The sequence below is a fragment of the Ochotona curzoniae genome, unplaced genomic scaffold (genome assembly GCF_017591425.1).
Source record: "Ochotona curzoniae isolate NIBS_2020 unplaced genomic scaffold, NIBS_Ocur_1.0 contig_43, whole genome shotgun sequence".
NCBI classification, from domain to species: domain Eukaryota; kingdom Metazoa; phylum Chordata; class Mammalia; order Lagomorpha; family Ochotonidae; genus Ochotona; species Ochotona curzoniae.
Window position 1 is genome coordinate 36,851,572 of NW_024466218.1, and position 23,945 is coordinate 36,875,516.

Consider the following 23,945-nt stretch of genomic DNA (forward strand, 5'->3'; position numbering starts at 1 on the left):
CACAGAAATGTAGATAATTCACTAATGGTGCAGTTAACTAAAACAGCCAGAAATTCCTTTTCTCTACAAGTACACTGCTTATCAGAATGTAGATTAAAAGCATCAACATCAAAAAAATAACAATAATAATGGACGAAATAAGTCTAGGCAGTAAAGGGCATAGAGCATGCCCTCCTCGCCTGGCAACCCGGGCCTGGGCGTCTCCGAGTGTGTCCAACATACGCTAATTATAGATTCTTTTTTCACTTTCTTTTTTTAAAAAGATTTAATTTCATTGGAAAGGCAGATCTACAGGGAGAAGTAGAAACAGAGAAAAATATCTTCTGCTGGTTCACTCCCCAAATAGCCACAATGGCCAAAACTAAGCCAATCCAAAGCCAGGAGCCTCTTCCAGGTCTCCCATGTGGATACTGGGGCCCCAAGGCTTTGGGCCGTCCTCCACTGCTTTACCAGGCCATAAACAGAGAGCTGGATTGGAAGTGGGAACAGCCAGGACACGAACTAGTGCCTACACAGGATGCTGGCACTTGCAGGTAGAGGATTAGTCTGTTGAGCCACCGCGCGGCCCCAATATTCACTTTCCAAATGTCATCAGGGCCCGGTAGCAAGTGCATGTGCTTCACGGTAATCCACTTGGTCTACTTCCATTTCACGGTGCCATGTCACAACACAAAGCGGTTTATCAGAGAGAGAGAAAGGAAGAGAAGGAAGAGGAAGGAGGTAAAGGATCCACAAAGCACGCACAGCAGCTCTTCTAACAGAGGGACCGTCAGGTGGCGTCCAAGTTCAGACTGACTGCATGGTGGTAACACTGTTTTTATTTCTTATTTTATTGTATCTTAATAAAAGGATTGCAGACTCAGCTTCACAAGTTGAATAATAAATTCACTTTGGGAGTTCTTCAGTGAAGTTGCAATGTATTTGTGGACTAAACTGGTACAGCCTCATGATCCTGATGCCAAGACGGAATGCTGGAAATGGCCTGCCACACGACCCAACTCGGCTCTGCAGGGAAATGACCAAAAAAGCTTTCTCCTTTCTGCTGCTCCATGACCCTGCTGCCCAGCCTGGCCCACTTTCCTTTAAGCTGTCTGCACACTGCCTATTCCACCCCATGCACACCTCTCCTGCACACTGCAGGAATTCCCACTGCTGCCCCTCTAAGTATAGGCCTGCCCTCCGAGCTTCCCAACATCTGAAGCCTTGGTGGCAGGAGCCTGGCCTGCCCAGCACAGGCACAACCCTTGCATCCAGCAACTGTTTGCTAACAACTGAACAGAATGCACAAAGCAGCTTGCCCCTTGGCTTCCTATGGCAGCTCCCGACAGAAGGAGCTTAGCATCCCCTGAGGATGCCGAGTCCAGAGCCACCTAAGTGCCAGGAACATGATGATAAAACACTTAACCTTGATGGGAACAGAGTGTTTTCAAAAAGCAGGGAACAAGTGCTGTGTGTTCCATTGCAAGGGCAGGCTGGAATCTGCGGCTATACCACATGGTACCCCAGGAGACTCTCAAACAGCGGGGGACGTTCTTGGTAGTTTACAAATCAGACACTCCGATGGCAACAGCACCCTCTGCTGGTTCTCAATGGTACAACCACTGGAGAGGAAGCACATCTGACTGCATGCTCACCGGATGTGGAGTCTTACTGTGATCCCCTACCCTGTTTCCCAGTAATCCTTCACTGAGCGTCATCCGCTGCACACTGGATAATCACGCCCTTAGGGGATTCTCAGCATGCATGGAGCTGGTTCAAATGCTTCCAGAGGCAGCAGAGGAACACCCTCCCTGACCACACCCTGGTGTCAACACCCCACAGAGGAGACGCCCAGAAAGCAAAGCACCAAGACGCCAGCCTGTGCAGGACAGGGTGCAGGCCCCCGGCTCTGGAGTCACATGGGCCCCGGAGTGGCCCAGAAGGGACCACGTGCTTTCTCACAGGCGCCCAGCTGCAGGCTCACCAGCAGTAATACAGAGACTGGCTCAGTGTGCAAGGACGACAACATTCGGAACAAATGAAAACAGAAAACAGCACTGCTCAAGGATGCGCCCCCCCCCCCCATCATCATCATGAGGGGTGCTGGACGGGGTGCCCACGTCCCACATTTGAGTGTCAGAGTTCAATTCCTGCCCCAGCTCCCAACTCCAGCTTCTGCTCAAGTGTATCCTGGGAGCCAGCAAGTGATGGCTCAGGTAACTGAGTCCTCGGCTCCCAGGTGAGAGACTGACCGAACCGCAGCTCACAGGTGGGAGACTGACCGAACCCCAGCTCCCAGCCCGGGCCAGTGTGGACACCTAGACCTGACCGAACCCCAGCTCCCAGCCCCAGCCAGAGTGGACACCTAGACCTGACCGATCCCCAGCTCCCAGCCCCAGCCAGTGTGGACACCTAGACCTGATAAAACCCGAGCTCCCAGCCCCAGCCAGTGTGGACACCTAGACCTGACCGAACCCCAGCTCCCAGCCCGGGCCAGAGTGGACACCTAGATCTGACCGAACCCCAGCTCCCAGCCCCAGCCAGAGTGGACACCTAGACTGACAAACAGCCGATGGGAGCTCCTGCTGGCCATCTCTGGAACTACCTTTGTCTCTCACTTGGATAGTTGCTAGCATGGTATATTTCCTCCATCTGCCTGTTGTAATTGACATGTGTCTTTAGAATTACATTGGGTTTCTTTTTGCGCTCGCAGCGACAGTCTTGGTCTCCTGCCTGGTGTAGTTAGAACAGTAGTGTTAAAGGCGATGGGTTAATATCACCTTTTTGTTACTGTGCCTGTTGTTACCCTGGTGCCTTGCAAATAAAAACTTAACAATAATTTTTAAAGTAGTATCTTAAATGAATACATAACTTATTTCCTCACATTATAAAATCCACAAACTTCTTAGCTTTGCCTAAAGCAATGAAAGGCCAAAGCAATGCGCATTCCCCGGATGAGACTGCAGTCTCTAAGGACCACTAGGTTCTCCACTAGGTTCCACCTCCTAAAGAAAAGTCCCATGAAGAAGTGGAAGCTTGCTAAAAATCTTCTCCCACGGAAAACAAATTCTACCAAACAGTTAAGGAACAAAACTGCCGATTACAGACAAAAAAACCTCCAAAAAACTGAAAAGAAAGGAACATTTTCATATTTATTCTAGGAGAAAAGTAGTGACGTGGGACCAGAACCCCACAATGACATTAAAACCACCTGGGGAATATAACAGGAGAAACTCAGCAGGGACAAGAAGCCAAATAACTTGATCGAGCTGTGCAAAAAGTGCGAAGACCAGTAAGGGGATTTCTGAGCAAATGAAAACCATTGCACAAGCCTGGACTGCGCATGTCCACAGCAGACTGTCCACACGTGGCACAGAAGCCACGCTTTCTGAGCCAGGGCTAAAGGACATCTAGCTAACACAGGGCTGCCGGAGGGGCGCAGCCTGGCGGGCCACACCAGCCCTGCTGAGGAAAATTATTGCTTCAAAGAGATGAGACATTACTGAATAAGCAGAAATCTACAAGTCTAAAGTGAAAAGAGGGGGCTCAGTCACTCTCACTGCAAAGATCACTATTTTAGCCATTTCATAATTTGGTAGTTAAAAGGCAAAAAATCAAGCAGTTACTTCACCTTTATGCAAGTTCAACCCGTAAGCGTGCCAACACAAAGCTCTTTGTAAAAGCCCAGCCAATACAGGCACAAATAATGAGCAACCAGAAAGTCTAAGCTCGAGGTGTGACACGGCTGATGCTACTGACTGTCAAGTCTCTCAAGTGCTTACTGACTTGGGGGACACTAACAGTACAGCTGGAAAAGAACACCTCTACCAGGAACAGGTCTCACGGTCACCACGGCAACCTAACGGTGAAGCTTGGTCTCATAGTCACCATGGCAACCTAACGGTGAAACTTGGTCTCATAGTCACCATGGCAACCTAACGGTGAAACTTGAGCTCACAAGTGCTTCTTAACATGAGGCAAAAGGAAGTACATAATCTCTACCACAAAAATATCCTTATTAAAAATGCTAACCTTGAATCCACACCAAGGCCAAAGTTTACAGAGCACAGAGTAACATACGAACAGGCATTTTCTTCGGCCGTGCACGCAGCCTCTGCCCAACTGTGGTGTGTGAGGACACCAGGCCAGCCAGGGCACATGCCACTGCCCCCTTCACTGTCATCATGGACGGGGCTGCACAGGCCTGGCTGGAAGCTCTACCAAACTCCTCTAAGAATCTTGGGAGGGAGGAAGAGAGAAAAGCAGTAAGGACAACAGCACAAAAGGTAGGTAGAGACTCCGGCAAGAAGACAACGGGAGTGCGGGGCGGGAGACGGGGTCAGAGGTCAGGGGAGGCACAGAGAGCAGGGCGGGGGACGGGGTCAGAGGCAGGGGAGGCAACGGGTGCGAGCACGGGGTGGGAGACGGGGTCAGAGGTCAGGGGAGGCAGAGAGAGTGGGGCAGGGGACAGGGGACGGGGTCAGAGGTCAGGGGAGGCAGAGAGTGGGGCAGGGGACAGGGGACGGGGTCAGAGGTCAGGGGAGGCAGAGAGCGGGGCGGGGGACGGGGTCAGAGGTCAGGGGAGGCAAGGGGAGCGAGCACGGGGTGGGAGACGGGGTCAGAGGTCAGGGGAGGCAAGGGGAGCGAGCACGGGGTGGGAGACGGGGTCAGAGGTCAGGGGAGGCAGAGAGAGCGGGGCGGGGGATGGAGTCAGAGGCCGGGGAGGCATTTCAAAAGTTCCAGAAGCATGTGCCGATTACAAAGTGGTCAGTGCTTAACTTAATGCACAAAGTGTTTACCTGTTTTCTACAACTTTAGGCTTAATAATGGAATAAAACTTGAACTGCCTTCACCTTTCCTGGTGAAGAGATTACGAAATGTCCCACACAGGTAGGAAGTCCCACCACTGTGCATGTCCACGTGGAGCTGGTAGCCATGCAGTCCATAACCTGGGTTGTCGTCCAGCACAGGACTATGAGGCGGCGGCTCATACGGACTGGAAAGTAAAACAGAAATTTATAAACACCAGAGGGAAAAAACACTTGTGCTGAAAACAATATTTTTAAAGACTTACTTTTGGGCCCGGCGCGGTGGCGCAAGTGGTTAAGTCCTCGCCTTGCACGCCCGGGATCCCATATGGGCGCCGGTTCTAATCCCGGCAGCCCCACTTCCCTTCCAGCTCCCTGCTTGTAGCCTGGGAAAGCAGTCGAGGACGGCCCAAAGCTTTGGGAACCTGCACCCGCGTGGGAGACCCGGAAGAGGCTCCTGGCTTCAGATCGGCATAGTATCTGCCCGTTGCGCTCACTTGGGGAGTGAATCATCGGATGGAAGATCTTCCTCTCTGTCTCTCCTCTCTGTATATCCGCCTTTCCAATGAAAAAATAATAAAAATAAATCTTTAAAAAAAAAAAAAGACTTACTTTTATTCGTATTAGCGAGTCAGATACACAGAGAGGAAGATCTTCTGTCAGATGATTCACTCCCCAAGTGGCCACAACAGTCAGAGCTAAGTCAATCCAAAGCCAGGAGCCTCTTCCAGGTCTCCCACGCAGGTGCAGGGTCCCAAGGCTTTTGGCCGTCCTCGACTACTTTCCCAGGCCATAGGCAGGGAGTTGGATGGGAAGTGGGACTAACAGAACTAGAAACAGAACCCATATGGGATCCCGGTATGTGCAAGGCGAGGACTTTTGCCACTAGGCTACCACACTAAGCCCATGAAACAATTTTTAAAAGTAACATTCACTTACATGCTTCACAACAATTTTCAATACCATGAGCTCAAAGCAACTGCTTTATGTCACCCTTTTACCAACTTCTATACAAAAAAAGCAAAGACAGGAGCTGCTCAGGTGGCCACAAGACCACCACAAGACAGCCACAGCTTCCTGAGCTCAACTCCAGGGCCGCAGCTGCCCAGTTCTTCCTGGGACTCAGAAAGAGAAACCTTACTATGCAGAGTAGCAAACTCTGAAGCACTCAAGAGCTTTTCAGGCTTAAAAAAAAAAGACAACCAAGTGCCCTGGGAAAGGAGGGGAGAGCTGTAGGGAAGGGACAGAGCGTTCCAACCAGCAGCATGGAAAGACACTCGGGGACAGACGGAGGCAACGCTTCCGCCAGCCGCACTCAAGGCTGTGAGTCCAGGAACACACGGCTTCAGGGGACAGTAGCAGCACCTTGTGATACTGAAGCAATCCAAAATAAGGCAAAGGTGCACTCGGAGATCATCGAGGGGCCAACGTGGCGGCCTGCCAGCTTAGGACTGCCTGCGATTCTGGGTTCGTGTGTGCCAGCTACAGTCCCAGCTGCTGCACTTCCAACACAGCTCCCTGCTGACAGCCTGGGAAAGCGGCAGAGGACGGCACAATTGCTTGCACCCTTGCACCCACGTGGGAGACCCGCAGGGGGCTCCTGGTTCCTGCCTTCGCCTGACCCAGCGCTGGCCGCTGCAGCCACCGGGCAGTAAGGTGGTCAACTGAAGATTTCTCTCTTCAGATTTCTCATTCTCTCTCTCTCTTTTCTTCTCTTTCTCTTGCTCTTTCTCTCTCCTTCCCTCCCTCCCTCTCTAACTTCGCTTTCCAATAGACAACCCAAGAGGGATAAATATTTTGGGCTTGTGTTCAATGATGAAAGCAGAATACCCTTGTGGCTGTCGTCGGGATATTGAGACGGCATGCTTTACACTGACTTACGGAAGCTGAACCCATCCCTGTGCAGATACATACAGCGAGTTCGAGCCCAGCGTGCTTCTCTCCACAAGGTGATGGAAGTGAAGACTTGCCACAACAAAAGCCAGCTCTTCCTTCCTCTGAAAAGGCAATTACAAAGAATACAGTTTTCTACTGAAATATTTTAACCTTTCACAAGGTTGCTGTGAACACCACAGCACACTCAGCTCATAGATAGATGCGGTTTCTTACAACTCTAATAATACCACGGTGCTAATGCATTATCACTGCTTATATGTTATTACCGTCTAGCGACTTACGTCATATCAACAGAACCACAATTCACCCAAAAATGTAGCACACACAGTGCCATGAAATCAGCACCAATACTTCTGATATCAAAACATTATAGTATCTACAACGAATACAGAAATATATAAACTGTTTCAGGCTGTTTCAACTCTTCTCAAAGATCCCAACACTGCTGTTCAGACTCCAGACTGATTCTAAAGCTGCCGAGCATTGCTGCCATAATGCTCCTGCCTCGACTAGCTGCTGGAATGGCTCCCCTCACCCATCGGGCCTGGGGAGGAGCTCCCAGCCAACTCTGCCTAGATCTTCCCCGGACACACGATGTCTGTTCATTGGAGGTGCCATTCTCCAACCGCGAGACGACAACAAGCCAATCGACCAGAGCATCCTGCAGGCCAAGGCAGAGGGAGGAAGTCACGAATGCACAGCAAGCAACCCGATGCTTCACCCTCACATAGCACTGGGAGGAGGGAGAGCAGGGTGCCAGGTGAAGTTGAGAAAAGGTTCAGAGGACAAGGCCAAAGCTGTGGGTTTCAGTGCTGTTGATGACAGCGGGATATTTACTCTGGGCTTGTGTTTAATGATGTAAAGCAGAACACCCTCGCGGCTGTCATCAGGATATTAAGATGGCTTCCTTTACACTGACTTACAAAAGCCAAATTCATCCATACACAACCACATGTAGCGTGGTCCAGCCCAACGTGCTTCTCTCCACAGGCAATGGAAGAGAAGACTTGCACACTGCAGTTCTCAACGTCAAGTCTGAGAACATTCTCCTACAGAGTGACCACAGGGCAAAGCCACTGATGCTTCCTACGGAGCCACAGCCACACGCTCCACACTGCAGTGCTCGCCCGCGAGAGAGCCCCAGGTGAGGACACTCCGCATGCCCGTCACAGGCACATCCCCTGGAAAGGCACATCAAACCGACTGCCACACCTTGGTCGTTAGCAGTCTGCTGGGCCTGACTGTGCTGGCTGCACCGGAGACAGGCCTCGACAGAGAAGGAAACCAACAGAAGCAGAAAGAGGGCTTGATGGGAAGGAAGAAGGAGGAAGGTCTCAGAACACGAAGGGAGAAACACACAGGCAGGAGGAGGTAGCCTGTCACCCACGAGAGGACGGCAAGCATCAGGGTCACAGAAATACGAGGGTGCTGGGGGCAAGACGGAGCGCAGCTCTGCAAGGTCCCCAGGGATCACAGATGGGGTCACACAGAATGGCGGTCAGTGTGACAGTGACCTTACCTTCCAGAGCCCCACCAGGAGGCCAGGGCTCAGGCAGAAGATCCGAACGAGTCTGTCACAGCCGATCACGGTGCATTCAGTTAAATGACTGACGTCATACTTGGCAATTAAAGAGTACCAACGAGGTCTGTGAGCAGCCATGCCAAAGCAAGGGGAGAGAGAAATGAGGCCTGCAGTGTCATCAACTCCGACTCGTGCATGCTAGGGCATTCTGGGAGGGCGTTTACAGATGTGCTAAGTGGCACGCTTGTACACACAGAAGGCAAAAGGCACACATGCCAGTATTTTAAACCCAGCTGTGCTCTTCTTCGCTCTTCTTCTCTCTATCAGAGCAAGCTAAAGACGAGGAGACCCTCCCCTGTCACCGGCCTGCCCCACACCCAGGCCCCACACAAGGCGCTGCCCACAGGCGGACTCTCCAAAGAGCGAATCAAGCACAAGCAGCGATGGGATGCTGCACACGGCACCAAAGCGGAGTCTCTGCAGGCGAGCTGAAAGCTGATGCTTCTTTTATACTCCTTACCAAGATAACACAGAGACACTGAAACCAAAATACAGAAAAACCAATCATGACAATCTTCATGAAGGAAACACATTACAAACTCCGTCTTATCTCCGCATCTAATCCTGAGCTGTGTGAAACAAGAAGGCTCGGCCATTCTTCGGGAGCAGACGCATCCAAACGTCCACTGCCACCCGGACACCGGGCTGTCAAGCCCAGAAGCAGAGATGGCCACAGTCGATTAGCAGCACAGCCGAGTTCCCAAGCAGTGGGGGCTACAGTTTGCCAGAGTGCACCGCCAGACCCAACAACAAGCTGGCAGGCATCTAGGTGCAAACTTAAAAAGGATGACAAGAGTGGCAGCAATTCAAAGCAGAGCCAGGACTGAGTGGCACTAAAACCAACAGAGATAACCCCCCTATTCCAGTCCTGCAGCAACTTCTCCAAAGGATCATTTGTGTTGAGAACAACAGCCGGGGCAACAAACAGGCAGGGAGCACACACAGGAAGTCAACGTCAGCAGGACAGACCTGGAGGAGGAGCACAGGGCGGAGCCGCGAGTGCCCATTAGCAACAGCAGAGGTAAGACCTCGGCTCCCCGCCCCAGTGACCCTCCGCTCGCACAGGAAATGGCCAGCTCCTCAGCCGGCCAGGACAGAAAAATGAGAAGGCATGATGAGAACACAGCTCACCCCATGGCAGCACTGGCATGGTCTGCACACTGTGCCTTCAAACAGACGGAAAGCACTGAGCCCCCAGGGGCCTCGTCTTACAGACACGAAAACTACGGAAAGCATTTACCCAACAGTCCTCACCACTTTAGCATGAAGTGAGACAGCACGAAGTGCAGAATGGAAAATGCTGACAAGAAAGAACATCTAGAGACTGTCTAGAAAGATGCAACAGTGACAGGGAACACCCAAATGTATCTTGCATCAATATGACTTCACTGGGCTGGAAGACATTCCCAAATAATCTCGTGGCTGTCACACAGGTGCGCACAGGATCTGCTGTCCGGCAGGATGGGCGCACTGCCTTATCAACTTGCAATAAAAGCACCAATCAAAACAGGTTCCCGAAAAACACTTCTCCTTTGTTTATTTCAGTTTACCAAAGACTTGGTGAAACCCATCGGATTTTATTAGAAATAAACTGCACTAAATGAAGTCTGCCACTGAATTTCAGCATTTGTCACCACATCATTTGTAATGTTTCTGGCCTTGATGATGACAACTTCAGGAACAGGTCATCTTTAAGCTTTACAAACCAACATTATCACTTCAGGTCAGTTTCTTAGGATCCTTCTAAGCAATGTTAACAATTTATTCTGGGCCCGGAGCGGTGGCGCAAGTGGTTAAGGTCCTCGCCTAGCATGCCCGGGATCCCATATGGGCGCCGGTTCTAATCCTGGCAGCCCCGCTTCCCTTCCAGCTCCCGGCCTGTGGCCTGGGAAAGCAGTCGAGGACGGCCCAAAGCTTTGGGACCCTGCACCCGCGTGGGAGACCCGGAAGAGGCTCCTGGCTTCAGATCGGCATAGCACTGGCCGTTGCACTCACTTGGGGAGTGAATCATCAGACGGAAGATCTTCCTCTCTGTCTCTCCTCTCTGTATATCCGCCTTTCCAATAAAAATAATAATAAAAAAAAAACACAATTTATTCTTCCTAATACTTACAACACTTCCTAACATACCAACTAATACACCCACTCAGTCAACCAGCGCAGGGGTCTGGGACTCCCTAAACAATCTCATACAACACGCGCAGGGGTCTGGGACTCCCTAAACAATCTCATACAACACAAAATCTAAGTGTTCCACCAGAAAAATCTGCTGTCCATCGTGGAACTAAAGAAATCACAGACATTTATCCAAATAAAAATACTATTTATAAAAAAGAAAGCTGTGTTTCCAACATATTTTCAGTACTAACACAAGCGGTCATAATGTACAATTTTTCCATCACAGTAGTAGGAAAGACTTCAGATACATTAAATCCTGGGTCCCTAAGCGCTCCCAGATCCATGACCCAGACCCAGCCCAGAGGAAGCGCAGAGATCACCAAAAGTCAACGCATGGAGAGCCGAGCACAGCGAGCTGCACAGGCGATGCCGCGTCCGGGGCACTGTGCAAGAACACATTCCCCACGAGACAACAGGACGCCAAGGCACTGAGGGCTGCGGGGGGCAAGGAAGCAGCCAGGGAGGCAGACACCCCTCCAAGCTGGCAGGAAGCTTTATCTTAAGGTATGCTAGTCTGCACAGGAGGTGAGGATGTTCCACAGGCCAGAGCTTTGTGTTCCGAAAATTCCAAAAACTGTCAGGCAAATATTACGGAAAGGTGATGTAAGCCTCATACTGAAGCTGGCCTCAGTGCAAAGTCACTCAGCAGCACAACACCGAGACGTGCTCAGAAAGTACCAGCAATGTGAGGGCTGCACGGCTGGCCCGTGCATCTGTGCACCCTCTCATCCTCTTCAGAGCAGCCACCAACCACTTCATCAGGGACATCAGCACCCATCTTACAGATGAGAAAATCAGAGACGCGGAAAGTTACTCCCACAAGGTTACATATCCAGTAAGTTCCAGACAAAGGCACACCATATAACTAACAACCACGACTTCATAAACTCAGATTTAAACAATGATTAATGTCTGTTTACTAAAGAAGGTGACTAACCAAAGAGTCAGTCACCAGTCATTCAGGAAGCTGTTACCTGGGCTATCATCCTGCACTGTTTAGACACAAGGAGCCGAAATTCAGACCCAATCACAGGAAAGAACCTCTGCTTTGCCTATTCTATAGTGATGGAAAATGACAGGAAAGCTTTTAAGATACACTTAAATTATAAAACACTGGTAGTACTTTTGAATAACAAGTAACAGCATCTAATTTTCATATGCAAGATATTGTCACCCAAAAATTCTGCCGAATTAGTACTCACCCGTTTCTGGTAGAGATTTTATACCGGTCCATGAACACTGGTGTCACGCCGCACAAGTCTAAGGTTGACAACGCGGTTACACATGGCCAGTTTTTGCCATACCACACGATGGTGACTGACGTATCATTTAAGGAAAGATCAACATGGTCCATGATGTATTCTTTTCCACTTTTCTCTTTCAGTACAATTGCCCAACCTAAACCAGATATTCTGCAAAAAGAAGGCAAGCTACAAATTCATACTTCATTACAAAAAACAAAAATGTTGAAAGTAATTTTGGACGGTATCTCTAAAGCAGCTCATCTCTTACGTCAAAGTCCACACGCTAGAGCACTCTCGGTGTAATGGTCCCTGAACATGCTCTGCGTCCCAGGGTCCGACAGACACGCATCCGTGCGATGCAGACTCCGCCCAGAGGAAACAGCCCTTCAAAACCCACACTCTACCACAGCAGGTCCCCGGGCCGTTCTGCTGTTCCCCAAAACGCCAGGCTACTTCGCACAGACTAAAAAATCATGGTGTGCTTTACATATGCCCAAAAATGTAAACATGGACCAGAGACAGTCCCCACAGTCTCAACTGCACGAATTTCTAACACACACCATGCATGGAGCTGATAGCATCACTTTGGTAAAAGGGGTTGTGGACAGCAAGGTTTAGCCATGCTGCGCAGTAACCCTCCGGCCGCTGCTGAAAGCAGAACACACTACACACCTGAGGGCCTCCTTGGTTTTCACGGGAAGGCCTGTGTAGGGGTTCACAGGCCTCAAGACCCGAGCCAGAGCCCTCTTCACAGACGCTATTTGCTTTGCGATATATTCTTTCTTCCAGTACCCAGCTTCTTTTTCCCCAATGGCCAATAAGCTGGTGCACGCGGCTGTCTCTTCCACTGGGTCAGCTTTCCAACTGGATTTTCTAGGTGGAAAAGCAGCTGAGTAGATTTTGATCCAAATAAGACTTGAGGGAAAAAGGAGGAAATGTGTTAAGTAGCAGGCACTGTCATGTTTCCACAGTAGCACAACTACATCAGACACACACAGTAATTGTAAGCAGCTCAGTTCCATGAATAAGTCAAACTGAACATTTGTTGCTGTTGATATGTTAAACTGAACTGCAGTTTGAAATAAGGGTTCAAAAACCCCAAAGAGGCATAAGGAAGGGAAAGCCTGGACTCAGTGTTGTGGCTTAACGGCTTAAGCCAATGCCCCTGGGCCAGCATCCCATCGGGTGCCACCTAGAGCCCCAGCTGCTCCACTTCCAACCCAGCTCCCTGCGGAGGACAGCGCAAGGCCTCAGGCGCCTGCACCGCCGTGGGAAACCTGGATGAAGTTCCTGGTTCCCGGCTCCAGCCTGACCCAGGCCTGGCCGTCATGGCCACTTGTGGAATGAACCAGCTCATGAAAGGCCTCTCTTTCTCTTTCCAACTCTGGCCTTTCTAGTAAGTAAGATAAACCTTAAAAAAATAGAATGAAAAGCCTATTTGCCAGGGTCAAATTATTATTATTATTTAGTATTCTAGCTCTGTTATTTGGAATCCTCCAAGCCAGTGCTTCCTAGGAAATAGTAACACTGTATACAATGCAATTCTTACCTTGTTTTTAAAAACACGTTTTCAAAAGACCATGAAAGATACACACAAATACACAAAGAAATACCAATGATGAGTGACTGAAGTGCGCATTGTTTTCACTTTCTGGTGTTTAAATAATTGACAATTAACATAAATGTGTCATTACGTCCCATGAGTCAAGCATTCTGAGGAACTTCGTGTACACGAACACTTAACCCTGACACACAAGCTTCTCCACTGTCCTCACTGAACGGTGACACAACTGAGACTCAGATGCAAAGTGATTCAAGCCAGGTGTGTAGACTGAAGCAGGGGTAGAACAGGGTTTGAACCCGGCAGCCCCAACCAGGCTCTCACTGGTATCCTCTGTGTCACGCCCCTCAACAGCATACAGAAATTAGCTCAAAGAAACCGAAGAAGCTACCCAAAGCAGCCATGGTGCCATATGCTGGCATTCAAAGAGCTGCAACAGTCTGGCGTGGTAGCCTGGTGGTTAGAGTCCTCAGCCTGCATGCACCAGAACCCCATATGGGCATCGGTCGTATCCTGGCAGCTCCATTTCCCATGCAACTCCCTGCTTGTGGTCTGGGAAGCAGCAGAGGACCGCCCAAGGCACCCTCCTCCTCCCCGCCTCTTCCTAACAAAGTAAGTTTCCATGACCAGTAAGTTTGGAAGGAGACACTAATTACAATTCCCTGACCCCTTGCCGTTCTCTCTGCAGGAGCTGCTGGGCCTCCAGCAGAGGGCTGGCCACCGCTCTGTGAGCCAGGGCTAAGGCTCACAGGGAAGGTCCCCAGTCCTGCCAAGACCAGGTGGAAGAGCGTCTGATTGTGCACACGACACAGCCATGCCGACCAAGAGAGCAAGGCAGCACCCTCCAACAGCCACGGCAATGACAAGCTTTTCTTTACATTACAGGCAAAACACAGTCCTTCCTCTAAGCATATAAACACAGATATTTAAAATGTGATTGCATAAAGCATTAGATACATCTATTAATGTCTAAAAAAAATTCTTGAAATTAATTTTTTTAAAAATAGCTTAGGGGCCCGGTACCATAGTCTAGCAGCCAAAGTCCTTGCCTTGAATGTACCAGGATCCCATATGGGTGCCAGTTCTAATCTTGGCAGTCCTGCTTCCCATCCAACTCCCTGCTTGTCGCCTGGGAAAGCAGTCGAGGACGGCCCAAAGCCTTGGGACCCTGTTCCCACGTGGGAGACCCGGAAGAAGCTCCTGGCTCCTGGCTTTGGATTGGCTCAGTTCCAGTCATTGCGGTCACTTGGGGAGTGAATCATCGACGGAATATCTTCCTCTCTGTCTCTCCTCCTCTCTGTATATCTGACTTTGCAATAAAAATAAATAAATCTTAAAAAATAAAGCTTAAAAATTCTCACTAGTTTTCATGACTTCCATCAAAGTGTCATCAAAACACGACACAAAGCCTAAATGTTGGCAGAGTGGATCCTTCAGAGCCCGCATCTGCTGAGGGTGCTGGTCCGTGATCTGGCTGCTCCACTTCCCATCCAGCCTCCTGCTAACATGCCTGGGAAAGCAGCGGAGCACAGCCCAAGTGCTGGGATTCCTGCAGCCACACAGGAGACCTGAGAAAACCTCTTGGCTCCCAATGCTGGCCTGGCCGACTGTGGCCATTTGGGGAGTCAATCAGTAGATGGGAGATATTCGCTCTGGATTTGTGTGTAACTCTTCCTGTCAAAAAATAAATAAATCTTTAAAACACACACACAGAAAACAGAGAGGTTTGGCTTTTCCCTTACTTGTCATTGGCCAGATGATAAAAGCGCTTGCTCACGCATCCAATGCACAGTAAACTCACGGCATCCAAGTGGGAAAATATCTTCAGCAAGATTTCTGAAGGCAACCTGAGAGAGGAGGGAGGAGCAGCATCAGTCAGTAAGCACTCCGCAACCACCCAAGGGTGCTGGCGGCAGAGTCCTCCTACAGAAAAGCCACGCTCCCCTCATCTTCTACTATTGCCTTGATCCTTCTGGCATTACCGTTCTTCTCTCAGAAACCAACAGAGAGAGCAGGGGTACAAAGAGCTCACCTGCTGGGCTGCTAAGCCACACACACTCTGACCTTAAGTCTCGCGTGTTAGAATGGGCCATTCCCCGGGGAGACAGACAAGGCAGAACTGTGCTTTTAACTGTAAGAAAAATATAAAACCGCACACCCCACACCGACACCATCAGAAAATTGTCATGGTTGTGGGGAACAGGATTGCCCCCAGCCCTGCCACCCGCTCCATGTCCGTACTCTGTAGCTTCTCCTAGGGCCTGCAGAGACACCAAGCCCACCAAGTGTCCTGAGATGTCCTGTCCACTCACGTGACTCAATGAATATGATGTTGGGACTTATCCTCAACATCTCTATTTCAACGATGGTAAAGTTCTGCAAAATACGTTAAAATTGTAAAGTGCCTGGGAAGCTAGCAGTGTCAGTAAACCTTATGCACTCCGTGAGCCCCAGCCAGAGGGACAGCAGAGCAAGCAGCAGCGCATGTGCGGGCTGAGACGCAGGGCCCTACGGGTCAAGGACAGAGAGAAAATCCCACCAGCCAAAACAAAACGGCTCCCCACACCCCCTCCTAGTGATTTGCATGATTTAGTTTTTTGTTTCTGGTGAGAAATCAGAAGACTAGTATGTCATAGGGAAAGAATCACCTACAAATTCTGACAATATTAAGAATGACATGAGTCCCCACAAAACAAGACGACCAGTACAAGAATCCATCAGCGGCCCGGCTGCCTGCTGCCACCGAGCAAGCTAGCCAGACACCTGCCGGACCGCAACCAGCAGCTATGCTGAGCCAGGGGCCAAACACCTCTGCCCCAACGAAGCCCCTCACACCCACAGTCAACAAAGTAGACATCTGTGGTAAGAAATGGCTTTAGCACTAAAGACAGTGAGCTTAATCACACACACACACTTCAGAGATCATTTGTACTATCCATTACGTACTGGTTTCATCTTCTGATTTAACTTTACAAACCACTCATAGGTAATACCTTTAATAAGTATTATTCAAAGAAAATGTAAGAGACTTAAAGGTAATACCCACCAACTAGAAAGAAATACTCAATTAGAAAGAAATCCTACTGAAAGCAGCTGGAGACAGGATTCTTCCAAGATTGATTTACTTACTTGTAAGGCAGAGTTACAGAAATAGAGGAAGAGAAAAAGAGAGATACTCCATCCACTGGCTTTCTCCCCAAACTGCCTCAACAGTCGGAGCTGAGCTGGCCCAAAAGCAGGAGCAAGGCACTTCGTCCAGGACTCCCATGTAAGCGCAGGGACCAAGCACTTGGGCCATCCACTGTCTCTCCAAGGCAACTAGCAGGAAGCCGGATCAGCAGTGGAGCGGCAAGGACGCACACCAGGATGGCAGCTCTACCAGTGATGCACGACCCCAGCCCCGAGGCGGGATTCTGCACCTTCCTCCTACCAGACTAAGATTAAAAAAAAAAAAAGAACAAGAAAAGAAAAAGCCTTCCCTTTCTGTGATTTGTGTCTGTTGTGGCTGTAGAGAAAATAGTGCGAACAGCTGTTCTGCCAGCACACGCTGCAAACGCTCCTACAGGTGGGGCACAGAGGGTGCAAACCGAGAGCCTAGAATGTGACCCAAGCTCTCACACATGCAGGTGGCTGGGACCTAACTGCTGGAGCCACCACAGCCGCCTCCTGGACGCCAGAGCAGCAGAAAGAGTCAGCAGCCAAAGCCAGGAGCAGAACCCTGGCACCCTGTGACAAAGGATGCCAGCTGCTTAGTCCCAGGCCAAATACTCATCCCTCAGATATTCTTTTAACTCATAATTCATAAGGGTTCCTCAATGCTGGTAAAATCAATATATCACGCTTGATTACTTCCTGTTGCCTACAATTATTCACAAGTTCACATAATTACTAGGGTAACGACAGGAAATGATGGGAAGGAAAGGACAAGGGAAAAGTGAGAGGCAAAACAACCAGAAAGATTGAAAACTGCAGAGCAAGGAGACCAGGCCGGCGGGGCCCTGGGGATGTACACACACTCTCAATAGTACAGGCAACCAGAGGCAAGCACGGCCCGCTGCCTGTCCACCCTGAGCGGCCATGCCCCGCACCGCCTCCTCCACCGGCCTCTCCGGGCCACAGCCAACCGCCCACTCCTGTCTGCACAGCAGTGGCCTCCACCACTCTCCTTCCTTGCTGTCCCCTTGGCGAGGACACCCCACCCGCCTCCCTGAGTGCTGACCCCACCTGAACCTGCCACAAACTAGACTCCTCTCCAGTGTCTGCTTGGTGTCCCCCTTTGCACACGCAGCTCCGCAGTCACAGTCCAAAGTCATGGTGATGAAGAGAGGAGCCTCTGCCCTGAGCCCAACTCCTCTCCTCCCCCTGCAGTAGCGCCTGCTCCTGCACATCTGACAAGCTGACACTGGTTCCAGCCTCACACCTCCATCTCACTCACAGATGAGTGGTGTCAATCACACTCCCCGTGTCATCTCACGTCTGCCCGTGTCCCCGTATCTCCCTTTCTTCTGGAGATGCGTGACAGGAACACAAGCTAACTTTAGAAGTCAAAGCGCATCACACCCTACTGTGAAAAAGTCCCAACTCCAGCCTGTGGCCCAGCACTCGCTCTCCCGAGCCCGCCTGGCTGCCCAGGGCCCTGCAGGCCTGGAACTACCCCCTTCCCTCCGCTGTTCCGGCTGCTCCACCCTCCCCAGCTGCTCAGGCTCAGCTCTCAATGCCACCCTCAACGTCTCCTCCTCACAGGAGCCCTTCCACGGGGCTGCACGACAGAATCCCCTTGATGTGCTGACACCTGTGCTACCACACTTACTTCCTTTCTGGATCTGTCCCTGCATCAGACCATGACCTTCAAGAGAACACACCTGAGTGCCTGTCTCAACAGAGCAGATTCTCAAATCCATGATGATAGAGGAATGAAACTGACACATATTTGCTCTGCTTTTCATATCACACTATTGTGCGACAGAAGCTGTCCTCAAACAACACAGTTTTAAGCTTAAGCTAATACTCGCAATTATCCTTTCTTTCAGTTTTTCTTTTATAAAACACACTAAAACCTATGGTGCAAGCATCTTACTGGGAGAGCCATCCATACCCACAGCTGGGAGCCAGCAACCGCCACCTGCACCACAGCCCTGCATGCACGTGGGCCTCCCCAGAGCAGGGACCAGCTCCCAGAGCCACGGCGGTCACAAGGACTGCCTCAGCAGTCCAGAGCCACTGGTGTCTCCAGAAAGCTCTCCAGGCATCAAGGGGCACAGTGTGAAATCCTGCCACGACAGAACAGCTTTGCAGGACCCCAAAAGTCAGACACTGAGGGGCTCTTGAGCTTTTAAAAGGGCACATTTTAATCTTCTTCTTCCCTTCTCAAGTGTCTTCATCATCTGAAGAATGAGTAATTCTGAAGAACATTTTAATAAAAGGACAATTCAATTTACTTGTCACTTTGAAAAGTTCAGCTTCGTGGAACTACTCTAACAAGGCTGGCGCTGACGGGATCATGACTCATGGCGCTTCCCGTGCTGTGCGCGCAGCCTACACACACTATTCTTAGAGAGCGCAGAGCAACACTACACATGAAGTGTTATTAACCTCCTGATAACCCCAGGCCTTGAGCCCAGGCATGTGCACACGTGTGCACACACGTGCCCAGACGTGAGCACACGACCACATGAGCACACGCATGCACACACACCCTGTTGCTACTTACCTTGTCAGAGACCCAGGGCAGCCAGCGGGCCTCCCACTGCGCTGTGCCTTCCTGGGGCTCGCTCTCACAGCAGGGCATCCTGCAGCCGACGGGACATCCGGCACCTTTCTGAAAGTAAACAGGAGAAACTGCAATTGCATAACTACCATAGGATCTATTCCCCACCACCAAACGCTACCAGATTCACCAACCCCAAAGATGACTCACTGCCGAATTTCACCTCTGCGAACACACGAAGCACGGAAGGGAAGAGGAGGGGCCTGTATAACATCTGCGGGGTGGAGGACACAAACCCCAAAACCGGGCTTGAATCTCACGTGTTCTCAACCTAGGGTTCCAGACCTGCTCTCACCACAGGTGCTCCTCAGGTTAAAGAGATGCTGTGAAACACATTTAATAAGAGCAAAAAGGATAGGGCTGAGACATACTGATGGGCCACACCTGGCCATTCAACACACGCCTGAAGACGGACTTTCTCTGCACTTCAGCTTTGCACACCACAATTAGCAACAAGCTCCAACACGTGTGCTGTGTTGGAGGGTTACACCAGCTGTGATGCCAGCTCTGGCAGTCACAGCCACAAGCTTTCTCACACTCCAATACCTCACTTTCAATGAAACACATCTTCACTGGCTATCTTCTTATTTGGGAACATATAAAATAATGGTGTCTTACAAATAATGGCTTTTTAGATTCCATGAAATGGGATGTGGCATTTTGTGCACTTCACCCTGTTGCTGGTTTCCCAAAATGTGCTTCGCTACAGTTGGTCCTCAAAAGCAGAGACGCTGCACAGGCGTCGGAGGGATCTGCAAGCCCGGAGACCACAGGCCCAGAGCCACTCGTTCCTGGCCAACAAGCCCTGGGGAGCTTGGCAAAGTCTGAGGGTTGCTTCTTTCGGCAACATCCAACACTCAGATGGCAGTGACCGACCCCCCACCCACTCTGCACACTATGTAAGAACCCACCCTTTGACATTCTCCACACACAGTTCACCAACACCACTGCCAGAACGACCTACTTTGTTTACTAAGAGTTCCAGCTCCTCTGGCTTCATACCAGCCTGATTCCCAGAGACATTTAAACCAGCATTCAAGGACGCAGGCAGTAACCAGCTGCAAAACTGAGGTGTCTCAAGAACTTCCAAGGCAGCGAACTCTCTGGAAGCTCTGAAATTCACCCAGAATACATCTTCACAAAAACTAGCCCTCAGTGCTAAGTGCAGCACAGCCTGCTGGGAGGGCGTACAGAGGGCCCTTTGCCCAAGGCCTCAGCTGACCACAGATGGCACTACCTGACTGCCCAGGTGGCGCACTAAGCTATACCCACCGCAGGCTGCATCCAAGCCACCCAGCTGGACCATCCACAGGGCTCAGCAACACCACCCCACGAGTGCCTATGGCAAGTGGGAAACAAATTTCCCTTTCCTTGATAGTTTTTCTCTTTGCAAAGAAGAATAAGAGCTGGTGCACGGTAACCCTCCATAAACACTAGTTAGCACGTGAGTAAGGCCTAGAAAGATGAGCCTCTGCAGGTCCTAGAGGACAGGTGTAAAAAACACAGCACTGGTGACACACGCGACGGCCCTGTCCAATCAACCTGGCCTTCTTGCCAGGGTTTCAGGTCGGGTAAGCACAGTATGCTCTGCAGAGCAGGAAGGAATGGGAAAGAAGACAGGGAAAGATACAAATGTGGCAACTTTTGCAGTTAGAATATCCTGTCAGGTATCTGTGCACTTCTGTTTAAACAAAGATTTCCATGGCAAAAAAGCTTGTCTCCATTGACATGTCCCTCCCCAACAGAATCCTCACACTGCACTGGTTTCCCAGGGCTGCCTTAGCAAGTATTGCAAACGAGCAGCCCAGGGCAACAAAAATTTATTGTCTACTGTCCCAGGAGCTGGACCCACACTGGGGGTGTGGGCAGGGCTGAGGTCCCTGTGGGCCCGCTCTGGGGGCGTGGGCAGGGCTGAGGTCCCTGTGGGCCCGCTCTGGGGGCGTGGGCAGGGCTGAGGTCCCTGTGGGCCCGCTCTGGGGGCGTGGGCAGGGCTGAGGTCCCTGTGGGCCCGCTCTGGGGGCATGGGTAGGGCTGAGGTCCCTGTGGGCTCACATTTGGGGTGTGGGCAGGGCTGAGGTCCCTGTGGGTCCGCTCTGGGGCGTGGGCAGGGCTGAGGTCACTGCGGGCCCGCTCTGGGGGCGTGGGCAGGGCTGAGGTCCCTGTGGACTCACATTTGGGGCGTGGGCAGGGCTGAGGTCCCTGTGGGCTCACATTTGGGGCGTGGGCAGGGCTGAGGTCCCTGTGGCCCGCTCTGGGGCGTGGGCAGGGCTGAGGTCCCTGTGGGCTCACATTTGGGGCGTGGGCAGGGCTGAGGTCCCTGTGGCCCGCTCTGGGGGCGTGGGCAGGGCTGAGGTCCCTGTGGACTCACATTTGGGGCGTGGGCAGGGCTGAGGTCCCTGTGGGCTCACAGTGGATGGGGTCTATCTGCGGCCTCTGAGGAGAAACCCTCCCTTGCTTCCAGAATGGCTGGCCACCATTGGTGCTCTAGCCTGGGATCCCAAATCTAGTCTAACCCCCTGCTTTTATACAGCTGCCGTCCTTCCCGCTAGGGGGGTCTACACTGAGGACCCACCTTAACCCAGTAGGGGCTCACTTTAACGAATCATCTCCTGACATGCTGATGAGACATGAACCTGAATGGGGTGAAGGATACTGACCAACTCAGGAAACACATTTTACCAAGAACACATCCTCCCTCTAAAAGCATCACTTCGTTAAAGCAGCTATTCTTGCAACACCCTGGCTTTGACAGGAACCTGGGAGTGCACACATGCTCACTCACTCAGCCTCTCACATTTTCAAAAGCAAACACTTGGATACAACAGATCCAAGTCCCTACCACACAGCTTCAGAAACTAAAGGCTCCGATTAGACAGCCGAAAAGGACTGCTCCAGGGCCGCAGGACAGAGGCAGCCGCCCACCAACGCACGGGCCTCCCATCTCCTCAAAGCAAGCTGCAGCGTTACCAACGTGGCGTCTTTACACAGCAACTCGAGCACGCCAAGGAGCGCAGTCAACCCACCAGCGAGCCGCTCTCAGCCTCCTGCAGACCTGTGCCCTACAGCACACACTGACACAAACACCGAATGAAGACACTTTTCTACGTCACAGATTTTTGTCAGATAGGTTTAAGCCCAGGGCTTCAAAAAAATCTAATTTCTGTGCCCGGTTTTTAATATCTTGTCAATCAAATTAGACTAAGCTCAATTGAAGCCAAGCTGCTATTCTTACTAAACTCAGCTCGTGAGAGTTGTATCATGTTGTACATAAATGAAAAGGGAAGCCGTGGCTCCTTATTAACATCCAATGCTGCACAGATACTAAAAGTAGCCGCCTGTTTAAGCCACTGCCGCTCATTCTATTTATACCAGTTGATTTTTCTTCAGCACAAAGAATGTATACACCTGCAAGCCACAGGTTACCACATCGGCTTCCATTGGTGGTCTGCTGCCACGGCTCGCTAATCACACGATCCCGGAGGAAGAGAACTCTGCTGAGGAATAAAGGCTGCCCAGCACACGGCGTGCTGTGAGGACTAACTCCAGGGATGACGGCAACTTCAAGTTCAGGCTCAACCTTTTCCTCCCTCCTGTTCCTCCACAGCAGAACCTGGGCTGGCACGGCCCATGCGGTCCCGGGACTTGGTTCAGCTAGCTCTCCAGTAAGAACTTTCCTCACCCTGAGGACCCGGCCGCAGCACGAAGGGCAAGGACCCAGGGCTGCAGCCCTGGAGCAGCTGGTCCAGGCCCAGCACCGTGCTTTACACTCAAACGTCCGGCTGGAGTTTCTGCATCTCCAGAGCCAGAGAGCCTGAGCAGCCAGACCACCTGCACGCCTGCGGCTCTTCTCAGCGCCCCCGGGAGACCGACTGCCGGATGGCTCCGCTGCAAACGGCTCACGGAAAGCCCTGGCCTGTACACAGGCCCCTGGGCCCCCTGCCCGCCCCGTCGCGCCTAGCTAGGACTTGAGGACCACCCTGCCAGGTAGGAGGGCTTGTGTGGCCAGACACCGTCTGCCCTGGCAGGATTCCGCCAGAGCCACTGCCGGGGGGCGGCGGAACCTCAGCTCCCTAGCCAGAGAACAGTCCACTGCACGGTTACGAAAGCATAAAACTGTGGGCTTCACGGGGCCAGAGGCTGGGGTCTGCGGAGCCTGCAGCGCAGGGGACAGAAGACCAAAGAATGTGCCCTTGGCAAACCAAATCTGTTTTTACCCTAACTTGAGCACCGGTAGTTTCGGAATAAATGGGCTTTCTCAGTCCCTTCCCGGCAGAATTAAAGGTCCCAAGTCAGTGCCAAGGCGGGGCAAAAACACACACAGACGGGGGCCCTTCGAGGGCTCCCCCGGCCGGGCAGACAGCCCACCCACAGCCCCCTGACAGTCACCTAAACCTGGAAGCCCGGGCGCACCACGCGGCCTGCTCAGCCCGCCAAAGGGCGGCGCCGCGGCCGGGAAAGGGCGCCTGCTGCGCCTGCAGCGCCTGGAGGCCCAGCCAGTACTGTCTCAGGAGCCGACCGCGTCCGGTCGCCATGGAGACCAGGAGCGGCGACGGGGCCCCGGCGCGTGCGCTCCGCGCGTCGCCCTGCGGCGCATGCGCGATGCCGCCGCGAGCGCCCCGCATCGAGGCCTCGCCGTCGTTACTCCGGACTCCGAAGTGGAGTTCGAGAAATTTCCGCGGCCCGGGTCTTTCCCACGCCCCCGCAGAGAGTACCACACGGTAGCCTGCGTGGAGCGGCGTCCCTCAACTCCTGTCTGGCATTCCTGAGATGCCGGGCTCCCTCACGAACGCGACTCCGCCTCCTCGCTGCGGGAGGAACGTGCGGCGCGTGCCAGTTACGTAAGCAAATCCGGGAGTTCTCGAGAAGGCGAGCGGGGTGCTTTGCATTGTGGGAGTTATAGTCCTCCCTGCCCGGAGACAGCGTCCGAAAC

General features: G+C 51.7%; 1 protein-coding gene across 1 annotated transcript in view; it reads right to left on the minus strand.

Annotated features, from left to right (window-relative positions):
• The window catches only part of FBXO15 (F-box protein 15), a 40,924-nt gene extending 17,368 nt beyond the window's left edge, over positions 1-23,556 (minus strand). Inside the window, exons 1-8 of the mRNA XM_040984777.1 lie at positions 23,402-23,556; positions 18,959-19,132; positions 14,991-15,095; positions 12,360-12,602; positions 11,646-11,855; positions 8,203-8,329; positions 6,702-6,784; positions 4,833-4,975 (exon numbers count right to left, since the gene is read on the minus strand). Of these exons, the coding sequence (XP_040840711.1) occupies positions 4,833-4,975; positions 6,702-6,784; positions 8,203-8,329; positions 11,646-11,855; positions 12,360-12,602; positions 14,991-15,095; positions 18,959-19,132; positions 23,402-23,547 (1,231 nt within the window). The 5' untranslated portion in view covers positions 23,548-23,556. The remainder of the gene's footprint in view (positions 1-4,832; positions 4,976-6,701; positions 6,785-8,202; positions 8,330-11,645; positions 11,856-12,359; positions 12,603-14,990; positions 15,096-18,958; positions 19,133-23,401) is intronic.
• Positions 23,557-23,945: the final 389 nt, after the last annotated feature.